General features: G+C 32.2%; 1 protein-coding gene across 1 annotated transcript; it reads left to right on the top strand.

The window, feature by feature from the left end:
• Positions 1-13,576: 13,576 nt before the first annotated feature.
• Positions 13,577-21,036, top strand: LOC131039875 (omega-hydroxypalmitate O-feruloyl transferase). The gene is made up of 4 exons (XM_057972728.2): positions 13,577-13,681; positions 16,357-17,067; positions 18,960-19,311; positions 20,235-21,036. The coding sequence occupies exons 2-4, from the start codon at positions 16,621-16,623 to the stop codon at positions 20,729-20,731; spliced, it is 1,296 nt and encodes a 431-aa protein (XP_057828711.2). The 5' UTR covers positions 13,577-13,681; positions 16,357-16,620; the 3' UTR covers positions 20,732-21,036.
• Positions 21,037-23,857: the final 2,821 nt, after the last annotated feature.

Raw genomic sequence — 23,857 nt, 5'->3', positions numbered from 1 at the left:
TTTAGAGTCTTGGGTCGATTGTTCATTCCCTTTTTGTCAATTTGCTTGAGGAGATGTGAGTATGTGTTTGTACCAATATGAGTATTTAGTAATGTTCGATTATTAAATATTAATACTATAGTTGATTATTTATTAATTAATTATTTATTTATTGTTTATTTGGTTAAATGTTTATTTGACATTTATTTATTGTTGTTAAATTTAATTCATTGACATTGATTTATGGGTTATTGATTATTTGGTATTTAATTAATTAAGGTTGATTTAATGGAATTGTGGATTTATTGATTTATTAATTATTCAGTTGTTATTTATTGTTTGACTATGATTTATTATTTATTTTCTTTTATATTTAATTGGATTTTATTTTTTTATTAATTGAGCTTTATTTATATTTGCTTTTATTTATTTGATTTATTAACTATTTGATATTTAATTATTAGTTGTTTATTGAGTTTATCACAATAAGATTATTAAATATAATATCCTTCTTGTTATAAAGTTATTTGATTTTGTTATATTTTCTACCTACCATTTTATTCCATTGGTTGATTTTATAGAGGTTAGTAAATAATATTAGTAAATAATATTTACCTTGAAATCATCCACGGTAGGTATGAAATATAGTTTTATCGAATTTTCCGATTGGTCGGGATGTTCCTATAGTTTGGAGTTAAATTTTTATTTATTGGGTTTCTAGAATGGTTGTCGGGTTACCATTCAGAAGAATTTTGGGTTTTGATTCTAAGATTTTGAGGTTGGATTGAAGATCCCATTCGAGGATTTGCATTGGATTGAAGATTTCTTGGCTTGGTTTGCTAGATTGATTGCTCTTCAATGAATTATCTTGCCTCTTCTGTGATTTTCCAAGTTGGAGGATCTTGCTCTTGCATTTTGATTTCTTTTCCGGAAATGAGTGTTTTCTCTATGTATGCTCTTTGTTCGTGGGAATGGGAGACCTGTTTATTGAATTGAATAGGAATAATAGTATTTTATCTACATTCAAGTGAATAGAATAAATTTGGTTGGTTAGGGAATCTCTATTTGGTTGTTTTGAGTTCATGTGTGTATTCATTGTTGGGAAGAGATATTGAGTAACTTGTTATGTGTTTCTTTGTATTTAATCAAATTTTTCTTTGATATTGTCTTTATTGTGATTGATGGCATTTATATCTTTTATTAGGACTTTTTTTTATGTCCTTCATGTTTCAGTTGCATTATGCAAAGTAGGAGTTATGCATATGCATTGTATATGCATTGTATTGTCTATATTCATTGTTCAATTTGGGATTTTAGTATTATTGAAGTTATTTAGGCTCTTCCATTATTTTATTATATTTTTTTGATTCTTCCATGTTGTGTGTTTGGAAGCCTATTTATGCATTGCAGTGTCTCCCTTTGTGCTACGAAAGTTTGGGAGTTTTCTATGCAGTCTGTGTGTAGCTGTGATTGGGAAATGGAGTCTTTACCACTAAGATTATTTAATCTCTCATGTTTTGTATTCCCTTGGCTGTATTTTTTCTTCCTACACTTTATGGAGTTGTCCTTTATTCGATTGATGGGTCCTTATGCAAATCTGGGCAGTCTCATGCCTTAACTGTCTCGTTTTCCTTCAATTTTCTTCTTTATTTTTAAATGTGTTGTTTTAGGGTTATGTGTTATTTAAAGAGTCATATGTGCTATTTGATGGATCATATGCGCTAATCCAGGTGCCTTATGCGTTATTCTACGTTTCATATGCGCTATTCTGCTGGTATTTTGCAGTTTTCAGGGTTTCTGAGTTCTAGGTTTTATCAATTAGATTATGGAGGTTTCCCAAAGGCTTTGTGTGATTTATTTGAGATTTTTTTGGGTTCCTATGATGTATTTTTTATTTTTTTATTTGTATAGGTACTTTTTTTAAGGGGTTTTGTGCCTTACCATTGAGGAGATTGCATTCATGTTGTATTGCTCCAGTTTGAGGGAGACTTCCTTGTTGTTGAGGGATGTTATTAGAGATATAGTGGGATGTGTTTTGCCTCACTATTAAGGGTTGGATATGCCTTGGTTTATCTCTTTTTCCCATGTTTATGTTTTGGTGCATTGTTGCATTGTTTCTTGTGGAGGCAAGATTTCTTGTTTATGAGTGTATGTTTCATGTTATGTATCAGATTTGTTCTCAGTAATGTTGTGGTTGTATTTATATTCTTGTGATCATTCATGTTGTTGCTATGTTATGTATTTTTTCCTTAAAGTTATGGTCCATGGATGGGAGAGTGGGCTCTTGCATGTTTAGGACCTAGGTTGTGAGCAATAGATCTCGAGGAGGGGGTTTAGACCTATGGTTCCACATGCAGAGCTTCTTTTGTAATTGCAAGCGATAACCTTAACAATTTATTAGTGGTTTTGGGTAAGTAGGATTCACTTAATCAAGATAAGAAATTGGTTTATGTATGCCCCAATGGAGAATCCCAGGGAGGTGGTTTTGGGATGAGCTTGGGAAGACAGTTGAAACGGTATATCGATCTCCCTTGATTGGCTCCAAGGATAAGACAGTTTCCACATGAGTCTAGTATGTGATGACACTCTTTCCCTACATGAGTCCATAGTCCTTATGCTTTATTTGTTGATCTTGCCTCTGGGAGAGTTTAGAGTTTATTGATTTATAATTTAGTCATGTGTTGTGATTTGATCTTTGATTATTGATGTTATCTTGTGGATTTCCTGTTGAGTCCCTTGGTTGTTAGGTGTCAGCCTAGGTCTTGAGTGTGAGTTGGAACCTCATGTCATCTCCTAGCACAAGGGGTGGTTCCTATTTGGTTCCACATGGTCGGGTGGTTTGATGCCTTCTTCCATTAGGATATTCTTCTTTGATGTTAGCGTGCATGGCTATGGATTCTATGATTCTCTATCATGCAATGGGCGTGCAAATGATTTCTATGTATTGAGATTGTAATGTGTATTCATGATGGTATTGAAAATGTAAAGAAGAATATGCATTCGTATCAAGTACTCTTTGTAATAGATATGATATTGTTGTAAAGAATATGATATTTAAATGAAGTAAGAAGATGTTCACCTTATGTTTTGTGTTGTGGAAATATTCATTATGTATGGGTTTGAGTTCTTATTATGGAATAGAGAATCGGATGTTAAAATTTAATGCACTCTTGTTATATCATATGAATCTTACTTTGATAATGGCATGATGTCTTAATTGGAAAGTAGAATAATACTTGTTGATATATTCTTGCATATGTAACTGAAATGAATAGGTATTAGGAACATTTGACTTGGTGCTTTAAAAGAACTTAGGTTAATGGATTCTTATAGATATGCATTGGTGGAACCTAATCTCATGTTAAGAAAGAAAGTGAGTAGATCTTAAATGAATTGTATGTTATTGTTTTCATGATATGGATAAATTATTGAGATGTTGTTAGTAAGTAGTGTCATTAAGATACCATAGCGAAAGATAGAATGGATACATGAATGAAATGTGTAACAAGATGTTAGATGTTATGTTAGCATTAATTCTGCTTGCACTTATATGATCTATGTTTATGTTCATGATGTAATATGATCTGCGTACTTTTAAAATGGTAAATGTTGCAATTAATACATATAGGTTAGATGAACTTGGTTTCATAGGATGTAATAGTAGATGGCTTTTTTTTTAATATCTCTATTTGTGGTTAGATTATGTTTATTTCTCTAGGGTATTTTGGCGGGCATTACATCTAAGGAAATATAGGGCACCTCATAGTTGTTACGAGGAGTTGGTAGTATACCACCTACCATCTATCCTAAAAGTTAATTTTTACTTCATTATGATACACATTTGAATAGGTAATTTCTTATACTTGAACATAAGGGGTACATTAGTTTTTAGATCTATAAAAAGAACACAAATTTTTTTTTTTTTCTATCTCTCCCTTTTTGTACTTCATCCTAGAATAAATTTATCACATAAAATTGGTGACAAGATTCCCTATATGTTTCTTGCTAATTATTTTTATCTATCAACAAGTCAATACGTCATCCTTTATTCTAATGTATTTACAAGATATGCATGGTGGAGGTTTGATGTCAATGGCCTCAATATATCAACTAATTTTATAATTTGAGTTTTATTTTATTCTAGTTTCTTGAATAGATCTTCTTGGGTCTATGGAAGGTTTATGGGGAGTGTTAGAGGAGATTTAAATTATATTAATTTTTCTTTGAATAATCCCCTTTCTACATTAGGCTTAGGGCAAGAGTCCAAAGGAGTTCATATAAAGAATAAGAAAATAAGAAATTTATTCTTTATATTTAAAATTTATTAATTTTAAAAATATCTAAAAATGTGAAGATACAAATCACTTAGTTTTTGATATGGTGTTATAAAAGTGGAAAGAGGGGGCTTGCAAATGATCATATTTACCAAAGCATTCTCAAAAAATATATAAATCACATTATTAAAAGGTTTTGTGGTTGCAAACTATGACATACTCATGGCTTGTGTTTTAATTTGCTATGACATTTTAATTTGTACAAATTATAATATGTGCATGTTTTGATTAAGTAAAAACAGGTTTTTGAAAGGAACCCGAACCTTTTACATAGTAGGAGAATCAAAGAACTAGAAAAGACTGTGCCTGATCACTTCAGAGACAAAAACTGATCCCATTTGAACAAAAAGGGATCTCAACACACATAACATGAAGAACCAGAAAAAGACAGTGAAAGGAAAGCAAAAAGACAGCACAAAGACATAGACCGGGACTGAGACTGAAACCAAGACAGCTAGATATTTTTCATGATATCTTCAGCGTGGACCACCATCTGTTTCATGTTGTCTACAGAGGTCTTTAAATCATCCAGCTCTCAACCTTTGATGTCGGCCTTATTCCTGGTATTAGCTCTGGTCCTCTTCTCATGACCTTTTTTGTCCAGCTGATCCTTGTCACCTTCTTTCTCTTTGTTGTTGTCAAATTTGTTAATCAAGATGTTCATGTTGTCCACCGAGGCTTTGAGAATTTGGAGGTTTTGTTCAGCTATCTTTTTTACAGTGAGTTCCATTCTGTCAATTTTGCTGCACAGATTGTTCATAGTAATTTCCATCCCTTTCACCTCCTTATTCCCTGCCATCTCCTTAACCTTATTTTCAATTGCAATAATTTTACTCACCATGCTTTCAATGGCTTCAACATTATTAATCGCTACTGCCAAATCTTTAACATTTTCAGTCAAGGGTTTGTCGCCTACCGTTGCCCTTTTGACAACATTCATATCTTTCTTCAGGGTGCCAATGTCTTTCACCATTGTGTTGACGCTATCATAGAAACCCTTAATACTCTCATTTTCTCCAACACAATCCCTAGATTTACCCCTTTTGTCCTCTTGATCCTCTTTCTGCAGACCTTGAGTGTTCAAATCCTCATTGTTGCCCACAACTGACATCTCTTCCCCCTCCTTATCCTTCCCATCATCATTTTTATTCTCCTCTGCCTCTTCATCAGAATTAATCAAAATTTGATTAATATCTTTGTTCCCTCGCTTGTTGATGTTCTTCTTCCCCTGGGTTTGCTTGCCAGTGCCTTTCCCTTTCTTATTTTTGATGAATTTACCTTCGAAGGACTCGGCCTCAGACTCTGAAATATCTGAATCCACCACAATCCTTTTCCTCTTCGCCTTGTTCCTCCCCTTTTTACTTGGCTCCTCTAAATCGCCTTCATTCTCTAAATATGTGCATGTTATTGTTTGGTTGTTACCCAGTTGTAACATGCATGCATTATACCTTGTTTACATTTAAAAAAAAATATGCATGTAATCACTATTTAGGAAAGACAAAAATGACACACTTTTTTGTGTCCCTCAACTCGATGCAATCACCCATACATTGGGATCAAGATATTTTATGTATAGCCTTTTTTGTCACTAATCAATCTATATAATGATTTATAATACTCGTTTTTTATGAGGTCCTTCTAGGTAAGGTTGTGTGGGTAAAGTTCATTCTCTTTAGTGGTTACCAATTCTCAATTTGCATGTGATGGTGTCTCTCTCTAATAAAGAATCCAATAATGTACATATTAATGAAATATCCATAGTATCAATATATTTTTTTACAAGCTACTCACACCTATATAACTTGGTTTGAGTTCATTCCAAGTATGATCTCATAAGTGAATATTTTGAAATGCATACTAAAATAATCATTATGTAGCTAAATAAGTTATTGCATGAAATTAATCTCAGTATCGTTCATAATTTTTGTCACAACCCTCCTTTATCACTTTTTTTGATTTAAAATACAAAACTTTATTTATACTCTTTGGATGATTTATTGAATGAATATTGTAAGGGAATAAATTAATAAACCACACACACATGGAAAATGCATATATATTTTAAATTGTTATTTAATTTCCCTCACCCAAATTAAGGCACATGTTGTAGGAGGAATAAGAAGCTTCTAGAGGCTTCTCCACCTCCTTGCATGTAACTCCTCCCACTAAGCCTAATTAATTTGCATGGAGGCCAAATTGGGAGAAGAATCTTTTTTTTTAAATTAAAAAAAATAGGTAGTGGGAAATGGAAATTTCTTTTATAAAATAGGTACAAGTTTCAAAAGAAAAGCTAGCGATTGGATAAGAAATTCTGCAATTTCTCTTTTGTAGTCCATTTTTTTTTCATTGCAGCCAAGGTTTTGTTGGGAGGATTTCTCTTCAATTTGGAGGATCAAGGAAGACTCTACACCATTTTTGCAAGCATCCAGGTTCCTTCAAGCTTAGTTTGTGCATCTTGTTCTTGTTGTAGATTAGATTAGATTATTTTATGAAAATGAAATTCATTTGTGAAATTGGTTTCAGACTTTGATAAGAATTAGATTAAAATGTTTTAAGTTGTTGATTCATTGTTTGGATTCTTGATTTTGGAAAATAAATTGTTGATTCATTATTCAGATTTTGATAAAATTTAGTTCAGATTTGGAGTAGATTAAAAGGTTTGATAGAAAGAAAAATAAATTTGTTGATTCATTGTTTCAAACTTTTGATAAAATTTAGTTTTAAAATTTTGGAGTAGAATAGAACAAATTGTTGATTATTAGTTTCAGATTCTTGATAAGGAAGTAGATTAAATTTGCTTGACAAGAATTAGATTCGCTGTTTTTTTTAAAAATAAAATAAAAATATAATAATAAATCTAGATCCAGATTTAAATTGTTCCTCTTATTTTTTTTTGATTCTTGCTAAGAAGAACCATCTTTCATCTCTCTGGTTATTGTTATCCAAATCTCATTTCCATTATGATTATCTAGTTATATAAAAAAAATTTTGAAGAACAGAAAAGAAGTTATTGAAAACAAAGATAAACTTCACTACAATTTTTTTCTTCTCTCTGTAAATCATTTAATGAGTATTCTTATTATTATTTTCTTTTTGAAAACTCTCTGTGGATTGAACAAAGAGCTCACTGAAATTACCAGTCGAATCCTCCTGGACTCTGAGAATAACCCTGGAAACAAACCAATTTCCTGAGAAGTCTGAGAACAACTCCCTTCCTGTAATGGCTGGATAAATCTTTCTCTCTCTCTCTGTGATTCAGATAAAAATATATATATATACATTAAAAGTCTGGTTTCTGTGAGGAGACAAACCAAGAAATACTCAGTTATTTTACCTGTTCTTACCTTCTTAAATAAAAATTATCCTTTGTAAAGAATTTGAAACCATATATATATATATATATAAATATATATATATATATATATATATATATATATATATATATATATATTTATATATATATATATATATATATATTTATAATCCTAATGTCAATTTACAAATATTAATGTTGCATTATCAATCACTGCATTCGGCACAGACCCCAAAAATAACCGCACGTACGCACAGACCCGAAAATAACCGCGTGTACGTGGAGCGGCGTTACCGAAAACCGGCAGGGTTAGTGGTACCCCCCCCACTACCCTGCGGTCACTACAAGTGGCCGCAGGGGAGTGGAGGGGACCACGTGGCCCCGCCAACCCCTACGGGCCTGCATATGCAGGACCGCAGGGAGTGATGGGACCCGTGGTCCCCACCCCCTGGTTTTAGATATATATTAATAAAACGAGATTGCCGTAGGAATTTTCGATGGAAGTTTTAACATTCGATTTAACATTTAAGTATTTTTGTGTATCGTTTTAAATTAAAATTAAATTAATTTCTTTTTCATGTACATTTGTTTAGTTAAATTTAATTTCCTTAAAATTAACAAGAGTTGAATTCAATGTATTATTTCAATTCCTTAGAGAAATGAATGGATTATTTGACCCATAATTTTTGGAGATAAGTAAAGTCTCATTATTACTCAATTTGGTCACTCATGAGAAATTTGTAACCTTATAACTAATTAAGTCTTGCGATAGAGAAAACATTTCTGCATTTTGAATATAAATGACGTTACTTTTGCATTGCATTATGATTATTTCGTATTTTTCATGCAATTACTCGTAAGTTCGCAATTATCATTACCATGCCAATACATGTATTAATCCAATTAATTGTAGAATAATGATATTCTTTGTTCAAATAGTATTTAAGGTTTAAATTATGTACATCCATTTCATAATTATATTCAAGTATGATGTTAGTTTAGAAAACTAAACAAATGGAGTTGGAAAACTAAAACTAGCAGCGTTCGGTATATACGGTGCCTCTGGGTCACGCTTACGGGTAATGCCGTCGTGTTGAACTACTGCACTTAACGCCTAATAAAGCTGCATTAACGACGTCTGTGGCATCGTCCCTATAAATCGTCGGGGAGTAATAAGGGACATTTGGAAGTTAAAAATCCAAGGGGCGGGTAATCCCTCTTGGATCGATAATTTAATAAGATAACTTTTAATTGAATTCCACATCCGTTGAGATAAACCATAGTAAACCCTCTTAGGGATGGTCAAGTTAAGAGCTCTCGTGAAATTTACTTTATTTATTTATTTATTTATTCACCTCGAAGGGATATTGGTGATTGAAATTGGGTGACGCTCATGATAAGAATTAGGTTCTAGTTATTTTGTTTAGGCCACAAGCAATAGGCCATCTTGAGCCTTTGCTTAAGTGCTACCTTCGTGGGTAGCAACCGCAGAGAAACTGTCTGGGACACTGACCCTAGAAAGGGTTGCGTACCCACAAAAATCAGTTTACATCAAACCATAGATTAGAAGATAGAACTACATACTTTACGCCTTGATCCCACGCCGAAGTGGGTATGTAGGCAGTCTTGGGACGGAGTTGTCCCTCGTACTCAGGCGTTCGTGGGTGGGGTCTAGGCTTGGTTGAGTAAGAATCCTAATTGAAAGATAAGATAATCAAACTTAATTCAATGCATACTCGGAAGGAATCCCGTATGGATTCGCTTGACTTCCCGAGGCTTTAAGCCAAATTCCGAGGCGGAATTCAAGCTTGTGTTATTTTTCTTATTACTCCTAAGGACGACGACCTCGGTGCATTCTTGTTAGAAGAATGTAGTACTTAGTGAGTGGCTCAGGACCCGAATGGTCCCGATGAGTCTAAGTCTCTGGCCAGAGCATCTCCTATCCCGTTTGGATAGATGCCTACCCCGTATGGGTAGATGCCTATCCCGTATTGGATAGATGGAATTTATGTCCCGTATGGACAATTGCCTAACCCGTATGGTTAGAAGCTCATCCCGAATGGATGATTGCCCAATCCTATTTGGATGGATGCCCAGAGTATGCAATTGAATAAAACATAATAAAAGAAAAGAAAAAAAAAAAATACTCAATTTTGTTGGGTTAATTTTGGTGGGTTATTACAATTTTCAGAGGAATATATTGTGGGATGAGATCCCTTTTTTTATATAATTCTAGGTTGGTTACAATTAGTTCTCACATAGGTGGTTTTATATGGAAAAAAATGACCAATAATGGAGTTTTACTTTTTTAGGCTAGATACATCAATACCAAAATTCATTAAAATCAGATGTAAATCTAAATAAATTTCATCATTCTCAATTTACTACAACGATGACAATATTGAAAGGTGTGCTTTAACATTTAATTCATCAAAAATCAAAGAACTTTATCATAACCAAATTAAGCACACGAAATATTACTTCTAATCATTTTATAGAGTTATGCATACCATTGGATATATGCTTTTTTTCAACTTCTTTTCATCTGAAATTTTTACTTGCAAATTGATATTTCATAGAATCTTTAGCTTGCTACTTATAAACTTTGGATAGCTTTGGCTTAATTTTGACATCTATATTTTCTTTCAACTTTTAAAAAAAAATTCAGCTTTATTAATCAAGAAAAAATAATGCAAAAATATAATTAATAGGAATTCTTTTTAATTTAAAACGTCATAATCTAAACTCAAACCCATAATGAAAGGAATGTTAAAAGCTGACCAAATTTAAACACGTATTTTTTTTAAAGCATTGCTATTTGTACTATTAACAAATTACATCCCCTATGTACTTATAAGAAACTTTAATTTAAGGTTGAAGATAATCAAAGATAAAGTTGTTCTGATTCCAACTATTCTTTTAAAACTCACATTTTTAAAGAGATAATCTTCTTTTGAAGGAGAGATCACCTTTTCTAAGATACAATATTTCGTTATGAGGGAGAAGATGATAATGATAAGTTTGATATTAATTTCAATAATAGAACAATTTTATAAGTGTACAAATTAAAGTTGAAGAAAAGTTAATGTAGGGTTGGAATATTGCGGATCATAAGAGACATTTGTCTTTGGATTTATCTCATATGTTAGAGAAATTAGTCGTGGAAGATAGGAATGTGTAATTCATTGTTATTTGTTGGATTATTTATGGCTATCCTTTTCCACCACATAATGATCAATGATCATCTAAAACATCTTTTCACCATGTTCCCTTCCTATTTGATTTTTTTTGTTCAACTTGCAACAATATGACCCATCTAGAAGCAACGATGATAGTTGAAGGGATACCCTCATAATCTAATGGTTGTAGCTAGTTTCCCTCCCCAAACTTCAAAAAAAGATCAATGGCAAAACCTTTGTTAAGATCCATTTCAACTAGGATATGGGCAAAGGTAGTGTGTCAGAACCCTAGGGACCCCTCGTCTACTCCCAAGAATTTGCCCAATGAGTCACCAATAGCCTCAAAACAAGACTCAAACCAGAATTGTAGAGGAAGGTAAGGAAGTCTTACCCACATTGGAATTTTTTCGAAGGATTCCATGGTGGGATTGAAGGTTGGATACCACAATTTTAGAATTAACAAATATTTGTCCTCCTAAGTTTATTAATACTCACAGATGATCTTCATCTGATCTAGTTTGTTGTCGAAGACAGCCACAAAGAACCCTCTCACCCCCGGATAAATTTGGATGTCCCCCTTAAGAATGGGGTTTCAAAATTTGTGATCCATTTGTGAAGTTCGCTTAAACTCAGCCCAAAACCCTCGAATCTCCCAGTCAACCCTTGTTCAGAGAAGTATTTCTCATTTTCTTTAACTTCCTTAACTATCTCAGTCCCTAGTTGCATCGTTTGCCTTTCTGTAGCTGAGACCCCCTGAAAGTTATCCCCAAACTTCTCCTTACTTATGTCGCCTACCCAATCCCCTCCTCTAAAACTTCCACCAGATGAAACTTCCTTCATTCTTTCCCCCAAACCCTGGCACTCAATCCTATTGGCTTCCTTCCAAGATGTGTTACAAAGAACTAGTCCATCTCTCCCGAAATCTCCACTAGACGACCCATCTTCCCTTAATTTATTGGACCAAGAGCAACACCCATTACTCCTAGCCACACCGAGAAAGGCAGACCTGCTTGCATGGCACCCAGACGCCGGGTGAAAAACCCTAGCAGCTAAAGGATGTGAAAGCACCATTGAGAAATTTGCAAACATTTTTCTTTTTGATTTTTTGATAAAGGGTAAAAGTGGGATTTAGAAATGGCTCCTAACTCTTTAAATAGAAATAAAAAGATATGGTATTGAAACTTACAAACAACACTATAATTACAAACAAGGATTAACAAACAAAACCGTCTTCACAATATCAATTAACCAACAACAAAATTGACATTCATTTGACAACTAAAAGACAATAGAAAAAAAGGAAAAAAACTAAGATTAATTCATTAACAAACAACTTAACACCACTTAAATCGAAAATACATTAACAACCATCCACCACATTTTTTTTCCCTTCATCACATTTCTTACCTATCTAGTCTCTCATACAACTTAATTTATTAAAATATAATTATACAACTACTCAAAGTTGAAGAAAAGTTAAGTGATCCTTCTCCTCTCTAGTTTAATTATACTTCTTAAGTTTATTTATTTTCACAGCTATCTTTCATTGTATTATCAAAAAAATTAAAAAACTTTAAGTTCTGTTTTTTTTGAGTTTTTTATAAAGGATAAAAGTGAGATTTTGAAAGGGCTACCACCCTTATATATAGAAAATAAAAGTTATGGCAATGAAACTTACAACGTAAAAACTAGAAACAAAGATTAACAAACTAAATCTGTCTTCACAACAATGATTAACCAATAACAAAAGACATTCATTCGACAACTAAAAGACAATAGAAAAAAAAACTAAGACTAATTCATTAACAAACAACTTAACACCACTTAAATCCAAAGTACATTAACAACCATCCACCACATTTTTTTTTCCCTCCTTCACATTTCTTACTTAGCTAATCACCCATATAACTTTATTAAAATATAATTATACAACTGTCCAAATTCATTGGAGACATTAAAAAATTACTTAAACTTTTCATCAAATATGTAGCCCTCCAAATTTCAGTGTTTTAATAATAAACATGAAGCTTGCTATATATTTCTAACATTTAATATACAACTTTTTCTTGAAGGTGTGACCCTTCAATTTTTAATATTACAAATTTAATGAACCAATCTTACAATACCACTAGTCAATTGATAGAAGATATCTCTACATAACTTCTTCTACTTAAAAGTGAGATGTGACTTAAGTGACTTGTAGTAGTTGAGCAAACATTTTGTGATGAAAGCACCTTCCTTAATTAAAGGAAATAAACATTAATTTATTCATTTATGAATAGTTTAAGCCCATAAAGATTTTCTAATCATTGGCCTGGCTTCATTTATAGATTAAAAAATTGCTGACATTATGATAAACCCAAAAGACTAACTTCAAATAATCTTCTCAACATGTAGTTGGAAATTTAGAAAAAAATACATTAGCAATAAACTATAAGTTTGAACTACATGCAATATAAAGCAAAAAAGTGACCCAATATCACCAAAAATTGCAACCCTCATTGCTAAGGTCATCACCAACTCAGGACTTAAAATAACTTTCAATTTCAATAATGTTTTGTTTTATTTGACAATCCCACATGTCACCATGAAAATGAGCTTAAAAAACATCGTTCAAAGTTAGGTAAACCCACAATATCATTCTTATTGAAATTCACATTTCTTATTCAAAGTTATGATAAACAACAAAATTTCTCACCTATTGGTCAGCTGTCATATCAAACATTTACACATGCTTCAATACTTCACTTCAATTTCAATCTTATAAGGCTACTATTTGAACTGTATCAGAGTGCTTGTGTGAGAGAAACGAAGGAAAAACTGAAAGAATGGGAGAGATGCAATAAATGGAATTAGACAGTTTAATCTATTGTAAGGTATGGGCCTTCACTACAGAAAGGACAAATCTATTGGGCTTTGAACTGTAATTTTCTTTAAATTCTCAGTACTCCATATCATAATTTTAATACAGTTTCTAGCTGTACAATATTTTTCATATTTGTTCTTATTATCTTTCTTATGAATTTTAGTGTTTTGCATGATAATTGTATTGTATGTGTTTTTTTTGCATCGACGCTTCTGTTCTTTATGCTTTCTATCATTCTGATGATGGGTCACAGAGTGTGATCCGAAACGTTGATGTAAAAAAAGCACACAAAATCATATCCTTAAACAGCAGCAAGTAACATTATGGATTGCGGAATACTGATATCTTTAATTGTATTGTAGTTTAGAATGCAATTGTTCTTAGTGTTTATGATATTTTTATTGAGTTTCAGATTGCGATCTGGTTAATAATTCTGATTATATTGTATCTGTTGTTGATAGTATGCATTGGTGTCTCTTAAACATGGAAATATGCAATCTAAATGATCTAGTTATCTTTTAGTAAACATAGATCTCGTTATCTTATTACTTTTATCATAATTTCGTACTTTCACAGAGTGATCTTTCTTATGAATTTAATTGTTTTGCATGATAATTGTATTCTAGTTTAGAATGCAAATTTTTTTATTATTAGTTTTGTTGCTTTTTATGGTATTTTTATTGGGTTTCAGATTTTGATCTCATTCACAATTCTGATTATATTGTATAATATTGACGTAGTTAGTATGCATTGGTGTTTCTTAAACATGGAAATATGCAATCTAATGATCTCATTATCGTTTAGTAAACATAGATCTTGTTATCTCTAATCTTTATATACAATACAAAGATTCAATTATTGAAAACATAAATACTTTATGTTATTGTTTTCTGGATTCAATTGTGTGATAGTTTCTACATAAAGTTTCCGATCATCCATCATCAAGATGAAAGAGTGCATAAGGATTGTGATCTAAAACGTTATGCAAAAACTATCACACAATCGAATCCAAAAAACAATAACATAAACAATATGAATTGTGGAAATCTAATCTCAGGAACATAAATACTATTTATTTTTATAAAAACAATTCATTATTATTTAATAAAAGATGAGATACTTATTTTGCTGAAAAAAGACATTTTTCTCTTGTTAATAAATATGATCATGATTTTTTTAATGACATTTATAAACTCTCACATCTTCATACAAGAATCTATCTTGATCAATATTAGCTTACATATTCAGTTAGTGTATATGTGTGTGTGCGAGTGTGTTATATTCAGTTTTCCCACTCTTTAGTCTTATAAGTCTTTAGCAAGTATTTTCATTTAATTGTTATTCAGTTTTTTTATATACATTATAATAGTTTAATATCTTTATTCAATTTTGATTTGTCTTGTTTATGAATTTAATAATTATCAACTATATAAATATAATGAAATTGTGTTAATTTTACATCTACAAGTACAAGCTAAGCATCTTAAATTTAAATATGATTTATTAAAAATAAATAAATCATTTCATATTGAATAAAATATTTGAAATATTTGAGCTAGGGGCTTGGTTCAATTAAAAATATATTTTATTTTTTTTCCAAACGTCGCTCCTCTATTTCTCAACAGACAAGAAGCCTCACCATTTCACCAAAGGATCATCCCTAAATTATTAATTCTTTTTAATATTATGTATATTTAATATAAATTTTCAAATCGACCACATAAATATTTTGAATATTTTTAAAAATTAATTAAATCTCCTTTTTTAAAGATATTTTACCTGCCAAATATTATTATGAATAGTTATATGATTCATTTTTTTATTTTTTTTATGAATAAATCTTATTTAATTTTTTGAATTAAAAAGGATAATAATATTAATAGTAATAAAATGTCATAAGGGATGAGATCACCATCTAACTTGAGAGATTGGATACCTCTTAATCTTTGACTCTCAACTCAAACGAATTCAGTCTAAAATAATCTTTATAAATAATACAAAATTTTGTAAAAAAATATTTATTTATTTTTCAAAATTTACTAAATTACATATTCCACAATAATTTACTCTACTGCATTCATCATTGTTAAATCCATGGATCATAGTTTTCTCTTTGTTCACCCATAATTTACTTGTCTGCATATTGTTTTCTATTACATGATCACTATTCAATCATGTTCTTCGGCCTGTTTATTTTTCCACCTGAAATTTACTTAACTGTGTATCCCACCCATTAAATACTCTCCTGCATTTGTCATTATATAATCTAGTTCTTATTCTTATGATTGTTTTCACTTCACTACAAACTTCACCAATAAATTACTCTGCTCTATTTATCATTATTAAATCTGGTTTTCAGAATTGTTTTTCATTCACACATAATTTATTTGATTGCCTACTTCACCTATGACAACTTTTTTTTATCAGTATATATTATATGACATTTTTTTAACAATATTGATCATTGACAATAAGCTTTTAGATTAAATTCTGTTTATTTATTTATTTGATACGTTTCAGATTACACCAGTGATCCATATCATTAAGTTCTTTCTGAATTGTTATTGGATATCCATTTCTGCATCTGTTCTTTGTATTGCTTGTACTACAGGATTAATATCAATAGTCTCTCTTGGGATATGCCTATTATTGGAAGTCTGACTATGTTCTTGAATCAACTGACAGAGAAAGCTGGCTGTTGGAGAATCTGAAAACATATATGGACAGAAACAGAGCAATTAAGGGCAGATTGACAATAGCAGAAAAACGTGGAGGTTGTCCTACTCGATTTCTCCGCCTGTATTAACAGCATTTTATGCTCTAAAACAGGGAAAATATTTACTAAAACCATAGTTGAAAAAGATAATAATTGGTTCTGGAAACTAATTATATTGGGTCTGTAATTCTTAATATTTGAGGGCCTGCAAGAATTAAGCCCCATTATAAAACATGAGTGCAGAATCAATGACAACCCAGGGTAAGTTGGAGGTGAAATTGCACAAGCCTACTCTCATTAAGCCTGCAGAGCCCACAGAGAATCATGTCTATTATCTATCAAATCTTGATCAAAATATAGCAGTTATTGTACAGACTGTTTATTGCTATAATGCAATAGAAGACAAGAAAATGGAGGACCCTGGTGTTGTGATCAAAGAAGCACTGAGGAAGGTTTTAGTGCACTATTATCCTCTTGCAGGGAGGATTGGATTAAGCCCAGAAGGTAAGCTAAATGTCATTTGTAATGCAGAGGGGGCTGTGTTTGTGGAAGGTGATGCAGATTGTAGATTGGAAGATCTGGGGGATATAAGCAAGCCTGATCCAAGCACGCTGGGAAGGCTTGTTTACAGTACTCCTGGTGCTAAGAACATCTTGGAGATTCCTCCTCTTGCAGCTCAGGTGCGAATAATCTCTATGTTTTGCATAATATATATTCTTTTTTTACAATTTTATATTATTTTTTATTATGGTAACCAGGGATTTGAAAGGGATCGGATCCTTATACAAAATGTAAGAAAAGATAGGCATTAAGCATTATAGGACAGCAAGGAGCTCAAGAGAAACAATAATGTGTGAAGAGAGAACATTATATAACCTTACAACTTACCAACCCAACATCAGAAGTTTGAAGTCAAATTGTTCCAACGATTTCTGTTTAATCCTAGTGCAAGGATCCAATTGCCCCAAACAATTTTTATTTTTTTTTGAACAAGACAGATTTGTAAGATCACTGGCAGAATCTTTGTCCAATCATAAAACCATTAAAGAAGAATCTCAATACAGTCTATAAGAGTTTTCTCCATATTTTCATCCTTCTGCATAACTTCAAAGGAAGTAGTACACTCCTCAGTAGTAGCAGGATTAAGTTCCTTTTTCCTCCAAAAGAGATGGTGTTTCTTGATACTCAGGCAACTAGCAGTGGAATGACCCACTTTACGACAACCCTGACAAATAATTAAGAGTATTCGAATTCAATCTGCTCCACCCAATTTCTGAATTTGAAGATAAATTAATTTGAGTAGGGAGCACTTGCTTTTTTCAAAAGCATACAATATCTTAAATTTGGTGACCTTATCAGCAGTAAAATATTACCCAAAAGTACTATTTTTGACAATAAGCATAAAGAACTCTTTGTCCCTAAACTCCAACAGCAGCCCTATCAGTCTAACCCAAATCAATCAAACAGTTAACAGGGACCAAATTTTTAGAGAAAGGCCATTTACCCTCATAAACCAAGGACCTTCTTGAACCCTAGGGCAATCTTCAGGAAAGGAAAAGAAAAATAAGAAACAAATATTCAGCATAGAGACAACCTCTAGTTGAGCTTTTAGCTTCCAGATCCTAAGCACCCATCTTCTAACAACATCAATGTTGGATGAAAACCGCAGAATCTCCCAACCAACGAGTTTTGAAACTGAACAAACAACTTAACCATTAGAAAATTAGGGATGGAAAGTATCTTTACCTCCACCAAGGCATGGGAAGGGGAAGCAGCAGCAGCAGCCCCATTCAGTGTTGTCTTAATTTTGGGCTTGATCACTGTTTTTGTTCTGATTTTTAGTGGGGTAATGCTTACTGTATAAAAGCCTATAAGACCACCCACCCCAGTTAACTTGTCTGTACGCAGTCTCTAGCCAGAAAATCAGATGCTGCAACTGACTCAGGGATTATTCCTACCAGGAAATATCATCTAAACTTTGGACTCACAGAAATTAGTCTTGCCCCTCCATACCAGTAAGATGGCTTGCGTTAACCCAATTGGGTGTCATCTTAGTTTTGGAGTATAACCATACTTATTTTTCTAGAAAAATTATTTAACACCTCGGTCCAAAAATTATTTAACTCCTCGGTCCTATTCTCTAAACTTTTGTACTTTTAACCGTTTTTGGTTTTACTTTTTCCTATAATCCATTTAGCCTCGTGCTTTGCTATTATGCTATCTAATCCACTGTGGGTTGTATTCCTGTAGCTATCTATTTTGACACATTTTTAATCTCAGCATCAACAGTTTTTTTTAAAGAGGGTGTTGAGTTAATGTTAATAAGATTTTACAATGTATGAGAATTATTGATGTCGTTTTTAAATTTGATTGTGTGAATTTTTTTAATCAATATTTCGGATCACATTTCATGATCTATTATTTGAATATTAAAAAACATAAAGATGATGATGTTTATACTTCTCTAATTTATTAGTAATCAGCTCTACTATTACATTTCATTGTGTACTATAATGGTAGCTTATAGCTAATATAACATTTATTTTTTGGGTACAATTTAACATCCAAGCAGGTGACTAGATTCAAATGTGGCGGATTTGTTCTGGGGCTTGCCATGAACCACTGCATGTTTGATGGGCTGGGAGCCATGGAGTTTGTGAATTCCTGGTCAGAAACATCCAGAGGCCTCCCTCTTTCTATATCTCCATACTTGGACAGAACCTTGCTCCAAGCTCGCTCTCCTCCAAAGATAGAATATCCCCATCTTGAATTTTCTGAAATAGAAAACCTCTCCAATTTCACAGATGATTCAGAGCTAGAATACAGGTCCTTTTGCTTCGGCCCAGAGAGGCTAGCAGAGCTTAAAAGAACAGCAATGGAGGATGGAACCCTGGAAAAGTGCACCACATTCGAGGCTCTCTCATGTCAGTACACTTTTAGCTAGCTATTTTGGCAAATTCTTTCATATGGTGGGGGATTTTTATTACTTTTTTAATCTGAACATGTTCTTCTATTTTCAGATTGAACATTTTATTATTTTGAGACATTAGATTTTCACAGCTCATAATGATTGTTGTGTTATGTTTTTGGATTCGACTATATAGAATTTATTTGCATGAATGCACACTCTATGATCCACCATCAAGATGATAGAACTGTAGAGAAACTGATAATGGATCATGGAATGTGATCCAAAACGTTGATACAAATAAATTCTACGTAGTTGAATCCAAAAACATAGCACAACAATTTTACTATGTTTCTAGTTTCACAAATTCTCCCACATAGTGGATGGAGGTTTTTTCTATTTTTCCTACTTTCTCAAGTTCTCCCATTTTGTGAACAAACATGTTTCTACTCTTTTAGATCTTGTTTCATAATTGAATTGAAGGTGGTGTTGTTCGAAGGTCAATCCATATTTTTAAAAATTGAATCTGTGAGGGACAACTAGCTCAGACAGAAGTCTCACCTAGATTCAATTTTGGCATAGCCATGGATCAACCTTCCAACAATGCTTTGATTACTCTTGTTTATAAGAGAGAATAAGTTTTCACAGTCCGTGTTAATATTCTTGAATACTTTTGGATTGTAACTGTGTTTATCTTTCTGAATTAATGTTTCGGATCATATTTTATGATTCATAATATTTTTCTCCTTTAGCTCATCATTCTGATGATAAATCATAAATATGATCTGAAACATTGATTCAAAAAAAAAACGCAATTACAATCTAGAAACATTCAAGCATACTCTTTGTTTATTCTAAGATAGTTTCAGTTTTATGGTATCAATCAATTGTTTTGATCATTTTGTGGGCATTAATATGATTTCTCTTTCACTTTCTCAGCCCATGTCTGGAGGTGTCGAAGCAGGGCTCTCCATATGGCACCGAATCAAGAAACCAAGCTTCTTTTTGCAGTGGATGGGAGGAAAAGATTCGATCCCCCACTGCCCAAGGGATATTTTGGCAATGGGATTGTTCTAACAAATTGTCTGGCCAAGGCAGGGGATTTAGCAGAGAAGCCTCTGTCCTTCTCTGTGGAACTGGTTCAGAAGGGAATAGGCACGATCACAGACAGTTACATGAGGTCTGCCATAGATTACTTTGAAATAAACCGTGTAAAACCCTCGCTGACTGCAACCCTTGTGATAACAACATGGTCTCATCTATCATTCCACACTGCAGATTTTGGATGGGGGGAGCCTGTGCAGACTGGGCCTGTAACTCTTCCTGAGAGGGAAGTAGTTTTGTTTCTCTCCCATGGCAAGGAGAGAAAAAGCATCAATGTCCTTCTGGGTCTTCCCCCACCTGCAATGCAACGCTTCGAAGATTATATAAAATGATAATATACCAACCCACCTCGAAGAATATATAAATATATAGACATATATATACTATACAGTGAGTATATGCTAGCAAGTTTACTCAGTGTTAACGAACACACCATCTGTGTGAGAGCTTGAAAATATCTGGAAACTTCTCAGATGGTACTGAGGAATCAGCTAGTGTAGCTTGCTTCTGTGTGCATGTTATTGTTGTCAGTTTGGTTTTCTTTTGTGGGCATCCTTAGGACTTCGCAATTGTAATTTTAATTTTTAAATATGCATTTGACTACTCCAATCAAATCAATAATATTTATTTTAATGTAGCTTTCTATAGTGTCTCTCTATTTGATGATGTGAATGCTTTTGAGTGAAGTTGAATTGTGATTATTATTAATGTATATGATTAAGTATAACTTGGATAATGGAATTGAAGATAAGTTTTAGGATAATAAGGGAGATTGTTTATTCTACTTTTAAACAAATAACAATGAAAAAATATGGTGTATACAAGATTAAATAATTAAAATTTAATTTATAATTAAAAACAAATCAATTATAAAATTTTGTAAATATAAGTATTTGTCTTAGAACATATAACTTATATTATGATATTAGTGGAATTTGTATATCCATGTCATTTTTCATTTAGTTTTATGTTTGTTTTGAAGTAATATTTTAAAATACATAATGACAAACAACATCATACTATGTAAAGCTAGGTTGTTCATTGAGTCTCTTTATTCATTTACACATTTGCATTCCCCTATACATTTAGCCCTACTCTATCTATTTATATCCATACACTCATATGTATTCTCCTCACACTTGTTTATGCATCTAATTCAATTTAGTCATTTGTTACTTATATCTAACCTATATTACTTTTCAATACAAGTGTGCAAATGTGGGTACTAAAAGGAAATCCACACTAACATACCAAATCATAGGCAAATTCTAGTACTAAATGAATACCATATGTCTGAAATGTAATCAATGCCCTACATTAACCATAGCATAAAATTCTTCCACATCAACTATATGAGAAAAGAGGTCATAGTAGAATCATTGGTCTATAAATTCCAATAACATTGTGACATTGATCACACTTAACAAGAATGAATGTATGATCAACCACACAAAAGAGAAACACTAATATACCCTAAGAAAAACCTTTTGAAAGACTTCCTCCAAAGAACCAAAGCTAATGTGTTTCCAACAAAAAAATAGTTACAATACAATATCAAGCTTCAAAAATTAGCATAAAGACCAACTCACTCAACCAAGAGAAAACTATGTAGTATGTGACATCTTTGTAGTAGTGATCAACCATTGTTGTTATCCTTTGAAACTGATCCCAGAATAAATGAGAGTCAAATATCCCACTACATGCTTCTCAAGATTTTCTCAATAAACAACCCAATTGAAACCCTAAGCTCCTAGCTCTACTCACAATAAACAAGTTAATGATAAACAAGTGATGAATGAATCCATCTCAAGACTTCTAATTATAGGCAAGAGAGCAACTAGTAATAAGATTTACTACTTTATCCATCTAGCCACTTGTGCCACCATTGTTTAGTTCCCTAAGAAAAAATAATTAATGTGCATGCACTACTTATTAGTGCTCAAGAATCTCCATAGTGGTCCTTTTGCTCCCTCAATTCAAGTTGGCTTGCAAAATGTGTCCCAAGAATTACATACTTTTATAATATTGAATGCATTTTACAAATAGCCAAAAATATTTTTAAAAATAGATTCCTCCAATGAGCCTAATTGACCACATGATCTCTAAACCATGATCCTCCTAATGTGTCACCTACACTAAATATATTTTGAATGTCAAATATAAGGATGATGATGCTTTTGGATTAAATTGTGGATGAAAAAAGAGTCATAGCTAGACCAATGATTGGTCTGCAACTTTTCATCTATTTTTATTGCTCTAGCTCTTTTTTCATCTTGATGAAGGATCACGCAGTGTGATCCAAACGTTGATACTAAATTCTAAACACAATTTAATCCAGAAGCAACATCATCATCATAATATCATACATTGTGGAAATATCTTATCATTAATGTCACATATAACCTACCCTAGGAGAATATTGGACCCAACTATAATTTAATATAAAATATTTTAATATGGAAGATGTATAATACCTTTTCAATACTTTACCACTTGTATACCTATAAAGGACCAACCATGGATTACTTTTTGCAAAGGAAAAATATATCCATGTCCTTTTTGTAGCAACCACACTTGTATTTTCAAAAAAGAATTGCCAAAGAAAATTCAACATCCAAAAATACACATCAATGTGCTCCAACTATACATGTAAAAAGTAGGTTTCTCCACAATGCTAGTGCTACTTTGACATCACCCTAATTATGTTTCTAATATAACATCTAAACTAGCTCCTTGAAACTAAATCTTGTCCTAACAAGCCTAAGTGCATACCATAGACTCTATTTCTTAAAGTGTAGCCAAAAGAGCAACCATAAGCTATATATTCCTCATCCAAACAACTACACCATAAAATAGGCCAAACAAAGGGTGGAAGCATAAAGGTCTCTTATTTTCACCTGAGAAGACCACTCAAATCAACAAGTAAAAGCACGAAGTTGAGTCCACTTTCCATGGAAGTTTTAGACTTAGCCAAAATGTGAAAATGCACCAACAAAAATAGGATCTTGTTAAGCGTTAAGATCTTGAGCCTAAATATATGAAACAAGATCATGTTTCTTACTAAACATGGTCTGGTTATATAAATATATATTTTATTTTATTTTAAATAATTGTGAGTTCATTTTTACCCGACAATGACCTGCACAAAAATTGGATCCCGCTTAACTACCCAGCAAGTTCCAACCACAAAACAAGATCTACTTTCCTCCAGGTTGGTAAAACCTTCCTTTTTTGTATTTTGCATTTTTGTGTTTAAATTCAAAAATGAAGAATTTTAATATAGTTTTTTTAAATCTTTTAATTTTAGGATTTAAAATGTTTTTGATTTCTAAATTAGGGTTAGTAAAGTAAAACCTAAAATATATAAATGAAGCAAAAAAAGTTATGCTAAAATGATCAAGTTTTAGGAGTTCATTAAAATAAAAATCCTATTACCGAAAATCATAGAAAAATGTTTC

The sequence above is a fragment of the Cryptomeria japonica genome, chromosome 7 (assembly GCF_030272615.1).
Source record: "Cryptomeria japonica chromosome 7, Sugi_1.0, whole genome shotgun sequence".
NCBI classification, from domain to species: domain Eukaryota; kingdom Viridiplantae; phylum Streptophyta; class Pinopsida; order Cupressales; family Cupressaceae; genus Cryptomeria; species Cryptomeria japonica.
The sequence above is the reverse complement of the archived record's forward strand: the minus strand, read 5'-3'. Positions and strand labels throughout refer to the sequence as shown.

Excerpts from the sequence above, each read along its gene's own strand:
- LOC131039875 (XM_057972728.2), top strand. The coding sequence starts at position 16,621 with ATGAGTGCAGAATCAATGACAACCCAGGGTAAGTTGGAGGTGAAATTG. Across the intron at positions 17,068-18,959 it reads TTCCTCCTCTTGCAGCTCAG|GTGACTAGATTCAAATGTGG; the intron begins GTGCGAATAATC and ends ACATCCAAGCAG. Across the intron at positions 19,312-20,234 it reads CACATTCGAGGCTCTCTCAT|CCCATGTCTGGAGGTGTCGA; the intron begins GTCAGTACACTT and ends TCACTTTCTCAG.